Source organism: Cajanus cajan, chromosome 8, assembly GCF_000230855.2.
Source record: "Cajanus cajan strain Asha chromosome 8, NIPB_CcT2T_4, whole genome shotgun sequence".
NCBI lineage: Eukaryota > Viridiplantae > Streptophyta > Magnoliopsida > Fabales > Fabaceae > Cajanus > Cajanus cajan.
In genome coordinates this window covers 33,030,675-33,046,709 of record NC_138524.1, presented here as the reverse complement: position 1 = coordinate 33,046,709, position 16,035 = coordinate 33,030,675, and the positions used below count along the sequence as shown (strand labels likewise).

General features: G+C 27.1%; 1 protein-coding gene and 1 long non-coding RNA gene across 2 annotated transcripts; both read left to right on the top strand.

Annotated features, from left to right (window-relative positions):
• Positions 1-2,749: 2,749 nt before the first annotated feature.
• On the top strand, positions 2,750-4,633 carry LOC109788184 (LOB domain-containing protein 28-like). The gene is made up of 3 exons (XM_083062785.1): positions 2,750-3,769; positions 3,916-3,953; positions 4,050-4,633. Exons 1-3 carry the CDS (start codon positions 3,308-3,310, stop codon positions 4,144-4,146), a joined length of 597 nt encoding a protein of 198 aa, XP_082918911.1. The 5' UTR covers positions 2,750-3,307; the 3' UTR covers positions 4,147-4,633.
• A 5,596-nt stretch (positions 4,634-10,229) lies between these two features.
• LOC145950881 (uncharacterized) lies at positions 10,230-15,560 on the top strand. The gene is made up of 2 exons (XR_014428716.1): positions 10,230-11,685; positions 13,934-15,560. It is a non-coding gene; the product is annotated as an uncharacterized LOC145950881 (long non-coding RNA).
• The last annotated feature ends 475 nt before the right edge of the window (positions 15,561-16,035 follow it).

Below are 16,035 nucleotides of genomic sequence, written 5' to 3'. Positions count from 1 at the left end.
TTTTACTCGGATAAATGAGTAATTAATTATACACTTAGTTCTTTATTTTTTATTATTAAATTCATTTTAGTCTTTTATCTTATGTTTATTTTGGTCTTTTATCTCTTAAATTTGAATTAATTGGATTTTTTGAAACAATAATTATTTTCAATTTTGAGACATAATTTTTTATCTTTCATTTGATTTAAGACTTGAAACTTGTTTCATTAAATTCACTTATATGAAAATCATTACACACAACTAAAGTTCAATGCATTTAATATTTTAGCTTTCTGATTTTTTTTTTCTATGTTTCATGGGAGTTTGTTTTAATAGTTTTGCTATGGTGGGTATTAGATTATTTCAGATATTCAGTTCTTACTTTACAACATCAATAGAAATAGTTTGATTTATATATATAAATTTCATTTGATTTTTTATTCATTAAGTATGACTGTTTGAATCGGAGTTTCAGTATATGAGTGTTTTATGTTCATATGAGTGTACAAACCGCGATATTGTAGGGGGAAAATCGTTTGTAAATTTCATAATCATAAATTGACATTTTATTATATCTTTGTAAAAAAAAAAAAAAAAAAAAACAAAACAAAAATTGAATATAGTTTTGTATGTATAACACAAAAATCTTTCAAGAAATTCATGAATACCCGCTTAATAGATATACCCGCACGAACATGGGGTGGGTATGAGACCAATTTTCATCTCGCGGGGCGGGGAAGGATTTACTATTACCCGCCCCCATGAGGCCCATTGTCATCCCTAAATATATTGAAATTTCACAAGACTATTTTAACAAAAAAGATTTTGTAGGAATGTAATGACTTTTAAAGTTTTTTAAAAGACTTTGTAAGAATGTATATGTAATGACTTTTAATATTTTTTAAAAATACTTTTACAATCAAGATTTTGTAATATAAATTTTAATGGATTTATATCATAAGATTTCAAATGATTTTATGAAATTTCAAAGGATAATATAGATTTTAAAAATAAAAATACAATTAACAATAAATAACAAATGATAAGGTTTGAATAAATAAAATAAAACCAATACAAATTTTTTAATCTTTTAAGAAACTATTGATTCTAACTTCACATTCTTCTAAGAAATATCTTTGTACTTATAGCCTTTAATGAATTGATATTTTTTCATTCATGCTATTAAGTTTGAATAATAGTTCAATTTATGATATTCGGTAACGGGTAAAGCTATCAAAATTGACCCATATGATTGGTTGGCTCATTGGTCCACTAGATCAATTCAATTAAGTTGGACTCTTTACTATTAGGCTCCAAAAAAGATCAAGCTAATTAGAATAATAAAAATTAGGCTAGAAAGATACTTGGCCTATTTGATTTAAAGATTTTTTCCCTTTTAAATCATGTATAAAATTATTAAAAATAAATAATTATTTCAAGTTATGTACGCACATACTAATTTTATAAATAACCTAAAAATTCCTCTTAGTAGTGTTTAGATGAGGAAATTTAAAAGTTGAGATGCTTGAAATTTTAATTGTTTTGATTGGAGAATTTAATTTAAATTTTTTAAATTTCAAATACTTAATATGTAATTATTTTTTGGCTTAATTACATTTTTGCTCCCTCAAGTATTGTAGTTGGGCAATTTTGATCCTCAAAGTTTTAATTGGGTAATTTTAGTCTCTAAAGGATTGTAATTGTGTGATTTTGATCCTTCAATTTTTAATTAAATAATTTTAGTCCTTCAAATATCATAATTATGCGATTTTAGTCTCTCCCATTAAAAATTTAATAATTTTAATATATATATATATATATATATATATACAATATTTTAAAATTATACAATTATTAGTCTATTCAAGTTAACACATATTATAATTTTCTTCAATGCATCAAATGATATATATTTATTATTAATAAATAAATAAAATTTATATATTATTATTTTTATAATATTACTGATAAATTAATATCAATAATATTATTAGTATATTTATAGATAAACCAATAATTTGATAAATATAATTTATTATATATTAATATACTTTTACAAAAATATAAGTATATTAATTAGAAATATACATATCTTTTGTTATATACTTATATTTTTGTAAATTATATTAATATATACTAAGTCATATTTATCGAATTATTAGTCTATCTAAATATACTAAAAATATTATTGATATTATTTTATCAATAATATTAAAATACTAATAATATATAAATTTTATTTATTTAGTAATAATAAATATACATCATTTGATATATTAACAAAAATTATAATATATGTTAACTTAAATAAGTAAGCAGTTGTATAATTTTAAAACATTATATATATATATATATATATATATATATATATATTCTAAAATTACTAAATTTTTAATGGAAAAGACTAAAATCGCACAATTATAATAGTTGAGGGACTAAAACTGTTCAATTAAAAATTAAGGGACTAAAATCACACAATTACAATCTTTTAAGAACTGAAATTACTCAATTAAAACATTAAAAATTAAAATTGCACAATTACAATACTTGAGGGATCAAAAACACTATTAAACCTTATTTTTTATTATATGTTTAGAAACTTGATAGAGAGAGAGTGTGTGTGGGAGTGAGAAATGAGAAAAGAAAGATGCCAAGAGAGAAGAAGAGAGAAAGAAAGAAAAGTAAGAAAGGTGGAAGAAAAGCAAATATGAGAGAGAGAGAGAGAGAAGCGAGAAAGGTGAAAGAGAAGATTTAGGAGAGAGAAAAAATAAGGAAAGAGATAGGAGAAATAGAAAGAAAATAAGTCATGCAAAATCTCAAAGATTTTGATAAGATTGTTGGATGAGTGAATTATATGTAAATTCAACAAAAAAAAAAAGTCTCATAAATTAATTATTTAAAATAATCCATTGAAATATTTATGTTTTCTAATACAATTAGACTTTCTTTAGTGAAAAAATCGTTAAATACCGCCAGATGTTAACGAATTCTTAAAAAATCGTGATTATCGTAATTGAATACTATCAAATTTTGACATACTCTTAAAAAAATTGCTTGTTTTAATTGAATATCATAAAAAAAAAAGTTAAGTTAAAACACAAGTCTTGATTTATTACTACAAAACTTTTTGAAAATAAAAATGTATTTTAAATTCATTGAAATCCTAATTCAATACACTCCAATATCTACCATATATATTTTCTTTGTTTTTGTATATATATTCATTAAGTTTAAGGTTTTATATTCATAAGCATAATCACTCATATATCTTTGAAAAAAACATATTCATATTTATCAACATAAGCATTTGCATCTCTTTGTAGAAATAATGAATGAAGAAAATAGGAATGTTAATGCATGTCCTCTATGTAGGCATCAACGTAAGAGACATGATGATAACTGTGAGTATGGACAATACTTTCCTAATAATAGGTCAGAAGACTTTGAGAGTGCTTGTAGGCTTTTTGGTTTGTCTAACTTGCTTAGATTAGTGCGTTGTGCCGAACCATCTCAAAGACAAGTTGTTGCATATTCCATTTTAAGGGAGGCAAACATTTGGGAAAATGACCCAATCCGTGGTGCCTTTGGTCATGTAACAAATCTATTGTCTGAAATTCAATTTTTTGATGAGGCACTAGAACTTGTAAACAAATCACTTGAATATTATCGAGATCAAGCGAGCCAAGAAAACCCAATCTCACAAATGGGTATTGCATCTTCTTCCAACATCCCACAACATAGTACCCAACTAGGAGGCATGAGCACACAAATATCAAGCCTCGATGGAGCTGTAAGACTTCTTTTCATTTTTAATTATAAGATTGTTATCTCTTTTATATGTAATTTCTTGTTGAATTAAATTTAATTGTTAAATATCAATTACTTGCTACTCAACCTTAACATTCTCTATACATGGTTGTATGTGGACCTATACAGGATATCTTTATGAGTTCATTAGAGAAAAGCAACTCAAGGTATTGTGTTATTATGTCATACATATTCATTTAAATTATTATTATTTATATTATTTTTTAACATATGTTTTACAATTTGTTTTTTGATTTATACAGTACTATTGCATCTAAGGAGAAGGAGGTTGTTTTAAAAGAGAAAGATTCAAAGGTTGATGACAAGGAGCCAGAGAATACTTCTAACAAAGATTCCTAAGAAAAAGACTAGAATATCCATGATGCCTAAGTTTGTTAAAACTTTAAATTAGATAAAAATAAAAGTAATTGTATGTTATGAACAATAATATAAAAATGTAATAGTTCATGGTTGAATGAAAATATACATTTCAACTTTTAAATGTTTTATCAATTATGTTGTAACAAATTATATAATAAAAGACAATTTTTATCTCATTTATCTCCCTTAATTAGATGGCATTGTATTGAAGCAGATCAATCCACAAATCTACAATGTTGTTATTTTTATACTTTTTTAAGAAAATTGGAGGCATGATAGTATGCCAAAAACATTCAAATGATTTTTAATATAAAATTTGTAAATCAATCAATATTGTTCTTAATTAAGAATACTAGTTTTACAAAATATCAAATAAAATATATTCCACATAAATTTTAGGCTAAATTGTACTTTTGATCCTTCTATCTTTGTTAATCCCCAATTTTGGTACATTTATTTTAAAATAGAGATATTTAGTCCTCTAATTTTAGAAATATGAAATTGTGGTTATCTCATCAAATTAATATTTATTAATCATTAAATTTTAATATTTATTCATACTAAAGTGATGTGACATTTATTAATGACATTTGGATATAAAAAAAAATTAAAAAGAAAATCATGTAAATTAAATTTATTACTAAAATAAAAACTAATCACTCATTAAAATATAAACAAAGATTTTTTGTATGTTATTTTTAAATTTTTATCTCTATATATCATGTTACTAAATATCTTATCATTTAAATTGTGACAAATCACTTAATAAAGTTAAAATTTCACGATTAACAAATATAATATTTACTGTAGGTTAAATGTTGTATCAAGTCCTGTGCTTATACTTCCTTATTTGTTTGACTATGTAGGTTAAATGTTGTGTCAAGCCTCATGCTTATACTTCCTTATTTGTTTGACTCTTAGTTATGACTATATTAATGTCTAAGTACATAGTAAAGTATCTCTTGCACTCTAAGTAATAAATTTATTTGGACGAAAAATAAAAAGCATATAAAGCTTTGAATTCAAAATACATAAGTATAATGAAATATTATTTTCAAATGTAACAATTTATATAGCTACCATCTTCATATTCTAATAAGTTTTTTTTTACCACTAATGCATCCAATCTCCAAAAGAACCTTATAAACGTAATTCAATAAGATAGAATTTTGAAATAAAATCTTAATTAAATGTATTTGTAATCTCTAAAATATTTTGTTTTGTTTAGTTTTGGTGTTTATATTATTTTTACTTTAGTCTTTGTAATATATTTTTAATTTATGTACATATAATATGTGAAATAATTTGCTTTAAATTCATAAAATTTTTTAGGGACTAACTCAAAATATATAAAATATTATAGAAACTAAAATAATATATTGACATATTATAAGAACTAAAATAAAATAATCATTCCTCTCAAAAAAAAATAATCATGACCAAATAAAAAATAAATACATATAAATTTTACAAGGATCAAAATAATTTAAAAAAAAAAAACTGTACATTACATTGACCAAAAGTATATTTAAACCAAATTATTTTTTTATTTAAATATACTTTTGATCTCAATAATATACCATTTTCTAAGTTTTGGTCCTTATAAATTTTTATCTTAAATGGTCCTTAAAAAATTCTTTTGTATTTTGGTCCTTGATATTTTTTTATTCCTTGTAATATATGCAATTTTTCTTTTTGTATTTGTAATGTATGACTAAGTTACTTTTAGTCCCTATTATCTTTTAATTTCAAGGTGAATTAACTCAAAATGAAGAAAACATTATAGTGATTTATATATATATATATATATATATATATATATTATAAAAACTAAAATAAAATAAAAATAATTTTATAAAATTAAAAAATAAAAAATAATATATTATAAAAGTAAACGTATTTAAACCTTAATTTTACAACTCACAAAATATTTGTTTTGATGTTGAGAAGCAAGAACCCAAGATTTTGTAAAATTAAGTTGGTGGTGACTATTGTTATCATGATTCAATATAACCATTGAATCTAATTATTTTGTTTGCTAAGTACCAACTTTTGTTGTCACAATTTATTACTTGCATTGTTTAGATGTTTTTCATGTCTTGTTTTTGGTCAAATTTAGTCAACTTTAAATGATTAATAACATAAATATCCAAAAATGAAATGTGAATAAATTGTTCTTCAATTGGTCGATGAGGCTAGGTTCTATATAAGAATTTAAGGTAGATATTTACATTGTTGAAATAAAGGATCGTGTAAATGATTAGATTACAAATAATTTAGGTCTTGTTATACACAATTTCTCTCTTAAAATCTTTCACAAAAACGTTTTTTAATTTTTGTTTGAATTAATGATATTAGGATGATGATGTTGAGAACAACATATATAGGAATATGAATTTCTAATTTAATCACATACAATTAAAACAAAATCAATAATCAATAAGAATAGACAATTCAAAATTTTAATACTTCCAAGCACAATAAAAAAAATTTTAAAAAAACTTTGATGCAATATTTTTATATTATTCCTATTACTATCACTTTGATCTTTGTCTAATTTTCCAATCAATCTAATTAAAATTTTACTATGCAAAAACAGGCTTGACATTTACATATATTGCAAAATACTTAAAAACAAAAGTTTCTTAAATAACTTAAAAAAATTACTACTTCTTGTAGAAACCTTCTGTAGTAAACCTTTTTGAGATATCGGCTCAAAGATTACAAACCTTAAAATTAAATAAATAAATAAATAAATAATAATTAAAAGAAAGATATAGTCTAAAGTGTGATAAATTCACAATTTGAATATTCTCTTTTTTTGGTTTGCTTCATATACTTAAAGATGATGTCTTAATTGATCAATCCATGACAATCTACAATCTAGTGTGCAAAATATTTTAAGAATGATATTTCTTCAATTTTGGTAGCTTTTCATGACCACATGTGGTGGGATTCCATCCCTGATTTTTGCCAACATGACTTTTATTGTAACAACTTGGATTTGCTAATTTTTTCGTTTTTCTTAACTTTTTTTTGTTTGGATTTTCATTCTTGTCCCCCAATTTTTATACTTTTTGGTTATTTATTATATTTTGGCATACTACAGATGATTGATAGAGTTTAAGATGACAACATAGTTGAATTTTCCTTCTCTATTGTGATGTCTTCACATGTTTATTTTAAAAAAAAAAATCTTAGAAATCAAAAAATGAGTCACTCTCTATTCTGTTAGAAAAAAAAATATTACAAAAAGAGATTCATCTACAATAATCCATTATTATTAACTAATAATCCTTTATTTTGTTCTAAAGAATCTTAAAATTCAAGATGAACAATTATAATTAATTATATTGTTTATTAATCGATTATTGCACCTTATAATGGATTATTTTTTAAAGTTTCACTTTATTCAATTTAAAATTAAAGGAAAACAATATACTATTATAAGTAGTAATAATAATTTTCATTGACTTTGAACTGTTCTTAAATTCATATTATTTTCAAAATGCTCTTTAAATACACGGTTGTGTTTAATCATTTTAAACTTCACATGAGATTGATTTTAATCGGATCATCTCAATTTTAGAATTTAAACAATTTAAAGATGCATATGACACATAACTCAATACATGTTGAACTTAAATCATGAAGCTCTTTTAAAATCATCAAAAGTATTTGTAGTCTTTGAGCCTTGTTCAACATGCATTATTACAAAAGTCACATATAGTAACACAAAATAAAAATTTTAAGTTAAAATTGTTAAATGTCAAGAGATCACATTAAATAATGATTTAATATAAATGTGTTGTTATGATATGAATCATAGCTTCAATCTGCATCTTAAAAAAAATCAACTTACAAGTGTTATCTAAATTGAAAATAGATAAATAAAATTAGTGGGAAAAACAACATTTGTAACAGCCCAAATTTTCACTGGGCCGTGGGCCCAATTCGTTGCCTGGAACGGACCGTTTCAAAAGTGAAACGGGCCGTTCCGGAATAAAGAAATTGCGTAAAAAACGTAGTTGAGAACGGGCCGTTCCGGTTGGAGAACGGGCCGTTCTGGTTTGGAGAACGGGCTGTTCTGAAAGTAGAACGGGTCGTTCTGCTGGGATTGAGAACGGGCCGTTCCGGTTTTGGAACGGGCCGTTCCAGTTGAGATTTTTGCTTGGTTCTGGAGGGTCTAAAACGGCTGTTCCACTTTTGGAACGGGCCGTTCCGGGTTAGCTGAGGCAGATTCCTATAAATAGGAGACCTTACCTCTCATTTTCACACATCTCTCATTCTCTCTTCCTATTCTCTTTTGTTCTTTCTTCTTCCCCTCTTCTTCTCTCTGAAAACCATGGGGCACTTAGAGGAGGAGACCAAGAGATATCCCTGTTGTAGTTTCAATTGCTGTTTATCCAGGTACGGGAGAAAAAGGAATTATTTATATGTAGAGTTACATGAGGGAATTGGGTAGAGGAAGAATTCCTTAGGATTATGAGTAATTTTATAATTATTTCTGTTTGAAGAATTATTGGTCTTATTTGATTCTGTATATATTTAGGAATATGGATATATGATTAATTGGTAAAAATGATGCTCTAGGAGAGAGAACAAAATTATAGAAAAGTGCCTGTAGGTTAGGTTGTGAAGAATTGGATGATTTCTGTTTGAGGAATTGATGATCCCATTAGATTCTATATGTGATGAGGATTATAAATATGCCAATAATTTGTAAGAATGATGATCTGGGAGAGAGAACGAAATTGTAGAAAAGTGCCTGTGAGCTAGGTTTTGGAACAATTGGGGGTTTTACTTATGTTAAGATTGTATTAAATTGATAATTTCCTTGATTATCATATTAACTTATGAATGTTATTGCTATATTACTTGATAAAATTCATGACTTAGATGTGAATTGCTTGAGATGTATGAAACCCATTATTTTGGATTTATCTGATGCGTGTATGGAATTGAACTATGAGATGTTGTGTGAAATGTGAATGAGATGTGATTGTGGTTCTTCACACCTATGACCAGGGGTGAGCACGGCCCGAGATTGTTACATGGGTATCGTGACCTTGGTTAACATGTCAGGGGTGAGCACGACCTTGGATTAGGGGTAACGTGACCTTGGCACAGTGTTATATCAGGGGTGAGCATGCCCCGGGATCGTTACATGAGTATCGTGACCTTGGTTAACATGTCAGGGGTGAGCACGACCCTAGGTTAGGGGTAACGTGGCCTTGGCACAGTGTTATATCAGGGGTGAGCACGGCTCTGGATTGTTACGTGGGTATCGTGACCTTGAATAACATGTCGGGGGTGAGCACGGCCTTGGATTGTTAATTGGGTAGCGTGACCTTAGCATAGTGTGAAGTGCAAGGTTTGTGATGAATGATGTGATTGAGAGTTATGACGTGATGACGATGCATGATTGATTGAAATATGACATGTTAAAATATTTATGAATATTAAGCTATAATGAAATAATATGTTGTGTTTTCTTATGTGCTATATATATAGATATTTTCTTTTCTCACCGTACAACTTGTGGATGTTTTAGGTGAGGAAGATCCAGGCTATGAGTGGCATCTAGAATGTCAACAATTGATTTATGGGTATGCTCTGATATTGTGACATCGGGGCAGAGGATTTCTAGGATATGAATTGTATTTGTATATGTTGTTGAACATATTATTTTGAAAACATTTTGTAACCTCTTATGTTTTATTTTCCAAGTTTCATTTTCAGACTATTTTAGATATTGAAGAATGTTTCTAAAGGTTTTTATGTGAACCCTTTTACCTATGTGAAAAATTTTATTTCCTTAGTTTATTTATATTATTACAATATATGTATTGGGATAGTAAGGGTGTCGCAACATTAATACCAAACATTATAACATTATTGTTTTCTCAAATATGTGTTATATGTAATTATGTGTTTTTTTATGTTGTGTTGTTAGTAATTCAATACGGCTCTTAAGATTGAGAATTCTTATGAGCTAAGTTGTTGAGTTGTAGCTTAAATAGAGGTCAAGGTTGGCCAAGAAAGTGAAAATGCATATATAAGTTTTTCGAAACTTAAACATAATAAGTTTCATTTTCAAAAATCCTTAGAGATAAGTAAGAGAAAGGAGCTATGGGACCAATAAGATCATTTCTTCATTTGTTTCTTCTAGGTGGTTCCATATCCTCCTTTAAAGTTGATATCAAGCCTTAGGAGCTGATCAAATGTTAGTAGAGCATGAGTTTGAGGAAAGAAGCTAACCCTAGATGTGATATCTTCTACCTTACATATGTATATAAATTAAAACTCGTAACAAGGGATATAAAAATCTCTAAATCCATGTATAAATAATCAAAGCGAAATCTCTACATGAGGTAAATGTTAGGTCAAAAGACAATTTTATATCCCTCAAGTTTTAGAATTTTAATATTAGGTCAAAAGACAAGTTTTAAAATTTTAATGATGCAACATCAGATGAAGTGTAAGACGTAGATTGTCTAGAAGATGAAGTGAATCAGATGAAGCATACAATATGTCTTATATACATTAAATGTTCATTATTTATTGAGACTAATGACAAAATTCATTTGAATGTTTTATTCCTTAACAGATTAAACTAGAAAGTCATCTTGGAACTCACAAATTTATTAAAGAGAATAAAATCATGCTTTCCGTTAGAACCAAGGATGAAGATCCCTCAAATCCTGGAGAAAAGTAAATAAAGACATTGTTGTTGTTGTTTTAGATTGACATTGCTTCTGTAAACTCTATTTGGTATGAAAAGATAATAAGTAGCTTCCTTGATTGGATAAGAGGTATGATTTGATGAAATGCATTTAATTCTTACATTAAATAAGTTAATGATTACTTCTCATCACAAGAAAAGACATTGAAGACAAACAAAACAAATTTTTGAGTTGGATTCAAAGTATTGCAATGATCATTTTCTCCAAAACTACTATATAAGAAGATTCGAAGCTTAGAAAGAACAAGACACATGCACAAAAACAAATAGAGAAGAAACACACACGAAAAATACTCTATAAATTATACTTGTGTATAAACATCATCCTTTCATGTAAAAAGCTTAGTTAACTATATACTAGAAAAGTAATATTTAGCATCACTATATCTACATTAGTTCTATTAAAAACAATGTAAAAAACTGTGATAGCATTTTTGTAAATAAATGAAAAATGTAAGCATATTTAAATTAGTTCTATGGAGAAACAATGTAAATATGAAAGTTTCTATATCGGTTTTATTAGTAACTGGTGTAGAATTGAAGGTCAAATTTGATCAGCGCGTAAGCACACAAGCACGCTAAACCCTCCTTGACTAATATCATGTACTCTCTCAATACTTCACCGACTGATATGAACTCTTGCACAGGAAGCACACCAGACCTTTTTGTTGTTGATATTGATCATCGATAATGATCCAAGAAGAAGATCATTGATCTTTGACTAACGATGATCCAGGAAGTGTTGAACCCCTCTTTGATGGATGTTGTATTAGGTAAATTCAATGAAGCCCTTCTTAGTTTTAATCTTCTTCTTATCAAACATAGCTTAAGAAATCCAAAATGAAGTGATTCTTTTCATCTCTATTCTATTCAACACCCTACAATTCCTCTGTTACTTCTTTCTCCCTCTTTCTTCACAAGCCAATTGGTACTTGTGGTTTGATAGTTTGATGTGCGCTCAGCTTAATTTGTTTTAGAGGTGTATTGGTGCTATTTACATGCTTAGTGAAAGAGTATAAACTATGAAGCTATTGGAAGCTTTGTTGATGTGATTCTTTAAAATCTTTGTCCTTATTTTTAATGAATAGTCTTTTTTATTTTGGTATTTTTAGCTTTTTGTTTGAGTGATTGTAGACTGAATAAAACACCATATTTATATTTCGAGTGAAAAAAGAAGAAACTTAATTTGCATACCAAATGTTTGAAAAAATTTCTTAGTTGGTCTTGCGTATGAAGATGGATCAAGTTTAATTGATTAGGTAGGAGTTTTTCTTGCATAAAACAAGTGTGGTGTTCGTTTCTAAGTAAATTTGTTTAAGATCCTTTATATTTTTTCAACATATGAACATGGGTTTTCAACTTAATTGATTGTGTTTCTATATGAGACTTGTCTTATTTTCTGTTTTCCTTTTCTCTTTACATTGTTTCTTTCTTTACTTTAAATATCCAGATACTATAAGGATTTCTTAAATTACCAAATAACAGGAAATGTGATTGTTGCAAAGCTAAGTATGTATCTTGTTGGATCTGATCTAGATTTTATGTCAATAAAAAATTAATCAAAGTGATACTTATTGGTTCATGAAATGTTAACTATCTTTGTATTATGCATTGTTTTGTATATTATTGTTGTTGTTGCGGTCTCCAATATTCACTAAACTTTATATCATAATTTACTATGCAAAGATCTAAGATGGGCTAGTGTAAATCTTGGCATCTTTATATGCATGCAGTGTTTAGGAATACATCGAATTTTGGGATACATATATCAGAGGTGATGTTATGTTACTAAGTATGAGAATATCACTGTGAATTTTACAAATATAAGTCATTAACCAGGAGAGTTTGAGTTCATAAAGTAATTAAAGTGGAAGATTTCCCTTTTTCTCTTCTATAATTATGTGTATTGCAAATTGATATCATGAAGTTAAGTTATAACTAAAGAAAATTACTGAATGTATATTCATGAATCTTTTTAATTGCCAAGTGTGAAACATGAAGAACCAATGTAGCTAACCTTTCATAAAAAATTGCTAATAGGATTAATTAACAATAACAAACCAACCTGATTGTATTTACTAAGGTAATTAAGGTCCTAGGCTTAACAACCAAGAGCTTCATATGCTTTTGATTCCTAGAATCTACTGATTGAGAATTTAAACATTCATCAACCTAAGCCATATCGGCCTGGAACTGTATGTTGCCAACTTCTCCATTTGAGTCAAGAACAACAAAAATTAAGGTTTGTTCAACAATTCCCACTATTAGTTTAGAAAAAATAGCACTAGAATCATTAGCCCCTCAAGACTAGGACTAGTTGGTGACATAATAGGATTATAATTTTGTATGCATAAGTCATTGTGTTATCTTGTTAGTTTTTAACATTTAGCATGTGGTTATATGGTATAAAATGGTAATTGGCTTTGTTTACACAACTTTGTCTGTCGATGGATGTCTTGGTGTGTGTTTGGATCTCAATTGAGTTCAACTGAATGCCAATTCATCTCCAACATTCCTTCTATGTTCGCTGCTTTGGAAAATGAGAATTTCTATTTACAAGGCTCCAAATAAAGTTCCAAATACGCCCTTAGTTATGCAATTACTTAGATTGAGTGTTTTTTACAAGTTACAATGACTAAGAATCAATATTTTCCCCCTTAAAATTTAACATTTCATTCTAGCTTCTATTCTAGGTAAATTAATTATTGTAATATTTTAGGACATCTATTTTTTGTTGATAGAATCTCACTTTGGTTTGTTTTCATTTGATTATCTTGGTATTTAATGATATTGATTTATTCTAAATTGCATTGTTGCTTACAATCAATTCTATTAAAAATATTTTTTTTTAACTTGTTTAACATCTAGCAATAGGATGAATTAAAGTTTACAATGATGCAAATTTTATTTTTTTGTGTTGGAATATAGTGTTTGATTGTTGAACAATGTTTTATAACAATAGGATGAGTTTTAGTTTACAATGATGTCAATGAATATCATATTTCTATCAATTAATAACAGGATGGTAAAAGGCCATTTGAATTGGTTTATCATGGTCATTTTGATGATTCACAGCCAAGAAATAATGTACCAGTCATTGAAGGTTGGTTTCTTATATTGAATTAGAGCATTGAACAATTATTTGAAAATTTTCAATTTTTTGACAGTAGTAACCATTTGATTTTCTATATAAAGAGACTTGAGTTTGGTAATAGATCATTTTCATAATAGCCAAGAGGGACCATCAAAGCAAAAACTTAGGTACTTTGTACATATTCTTCTCTTTTAAATTGTTTGAGAGTTTTTTGAGTTTACGTCTCAGTTACATGCACACGCTTAAGGTCATTATTTTTCTACTTGTATGAAGTGTCGGATGTAACACAAAGTAGCACCCAAGGAAGAAATTTTGATTGATAAACTGTAATTATCTAAACAAATAAAAAGAAATGACTATACTTTATATTTAGATTTATTTCTTTTGTATATTTTACAAGGAACATGTGATACCTATTATAGTGTTCAATATTATTTACGCAAAGAATTATGTAACTGAAAATTGGAGCTGAAAATCTTGTTATATTATGTTAGGATTCACTATTTGTTATTTTATGTAATTTGATATTAATAACAAAAAAGCTCATGAATTTGTTAGGAATAAGGGCCTATCACTAAAGTGCATTCTATATATAATATGAGGATAACTTATAGACACCTAGTATCTTATTAAAAAGAATAAGGGATTTTTTCCCTGATATAATGTTTGACTTGAAGAATTTGGAGGATGACTATCCTAATATTTTTTCTCGATAGCTTTCTAAATTCTAACCAAAAGGCTTTATCAGTACAAAACCATGCATAGTTTGATCCCTATAAAGTGAAAAGATGTGAAGTAAAAAAGTAAGGGTATTTTAACTATTAATTTTTATTAAAGTAACTTGTAAACATAATTACCATTAAACTAATGATAGATATATCCACACTTTCTCACTTTACACATTTCCTCACATTGGGAGAGTTAAATCCATATGTTTATGTTTTTCATTGCAATTCTTAACTATGTCTTGGATTCTAAATATGCATACTAAATATATGTCACTAGATAAATCATGATTGAGGCATGAAATTCTAGCTTGAATTTAAAAAGGAAAGTTATCTAAATATACATACTAGGTTTGTAATTTGTTTGCTTATGTAATATGTGTTTATGTGTGTGTATTATGTGTCTATCTATTCAAGAAACCTGAGAGCACTTGATACCTTTGATGATGTGTATTATTATATGGCTATGTGTATGCCAATCTACGAAGGCTTAACTGCTATTACACACGACCCCAAATTAATTATCAGTAAGAGTCTAGGAGATTAGTTTTCACAGGAACATAAACAAAGTATTAGTTGAGTTTGTAACTTCAAAGATACTTATATTATATGAGAGCTATTAATTTAGTGATTTCAATTATGAGGTATGAATGTTATATATTTACTAAATAGCCAATGTTGTTGGTGCCTTCTTTGTTTTGTTTTTCTTTTAAGCTTAAAAATGTCAAAAAAAATTAAGAAAAATACCTTTTGAAAGTGACAACATTTCAAAAAAAAAACAAAAATTCTTTCATCTTACCAAAGCAAAGTATTTTCTAAGACAAAGAAAGATGGACATTTCAAAAATATAAAAACATGTTTGTCATCATCAAAATTGGGGAATTGTTAAGTTAAAAGAATCTTAGATCCCTTGAGCTTATATTTTTAATGGTAAGAAACAAAACATATTTATAAGAGAAAATGTCCTTAAAAACGTCTTCGAAAATATTTGAAAAAACTTATCAAACAAAGTGTAAGATACAAATTGTCTATAAGATGATGTAAATTAAACGAAGCATACAATATGTCTCATATACATTAAATGCTTATTATTTATTGAGACTAATGACGAAAGCTTCTTCAATATTTTATTCCCACTACAAGAAAAATGTAAATTTCCGACGGAAAATTTCCGACGGATATGGATCCGTCGGAAATTTCCGACGAATTTATATTTCCGTCGGAAATTTCTGACAGAATTTTCTGTCGGAAATTTTCCGTCAGAAATTTCTGACGGAAATATAAATCCGTCGGAAATTTCCGAT

Coding starts and splice junctions, on each gene's coding strand:
- LOC109788184 (XM_083062785.1), top strand. CDS start 3,308: ATGAATGAAGAAAATAGGAATGTTAATGCATGTCCTCTATGTAGGCAT. Junction 3,770..3,915: donor TATCAAGCCTCGATGGAGCT/GTAAGACTTCTT, acceptor GGACCTATACAG/GATATCTTTATGAGTTCATT. Junction 3,954..4,049: donor TTAGAGAAAAGCAACTCAAG/GTATTGTGTTAT, acceptor TGATTTATACAG/TACTATTGCATCTAAGGAGA.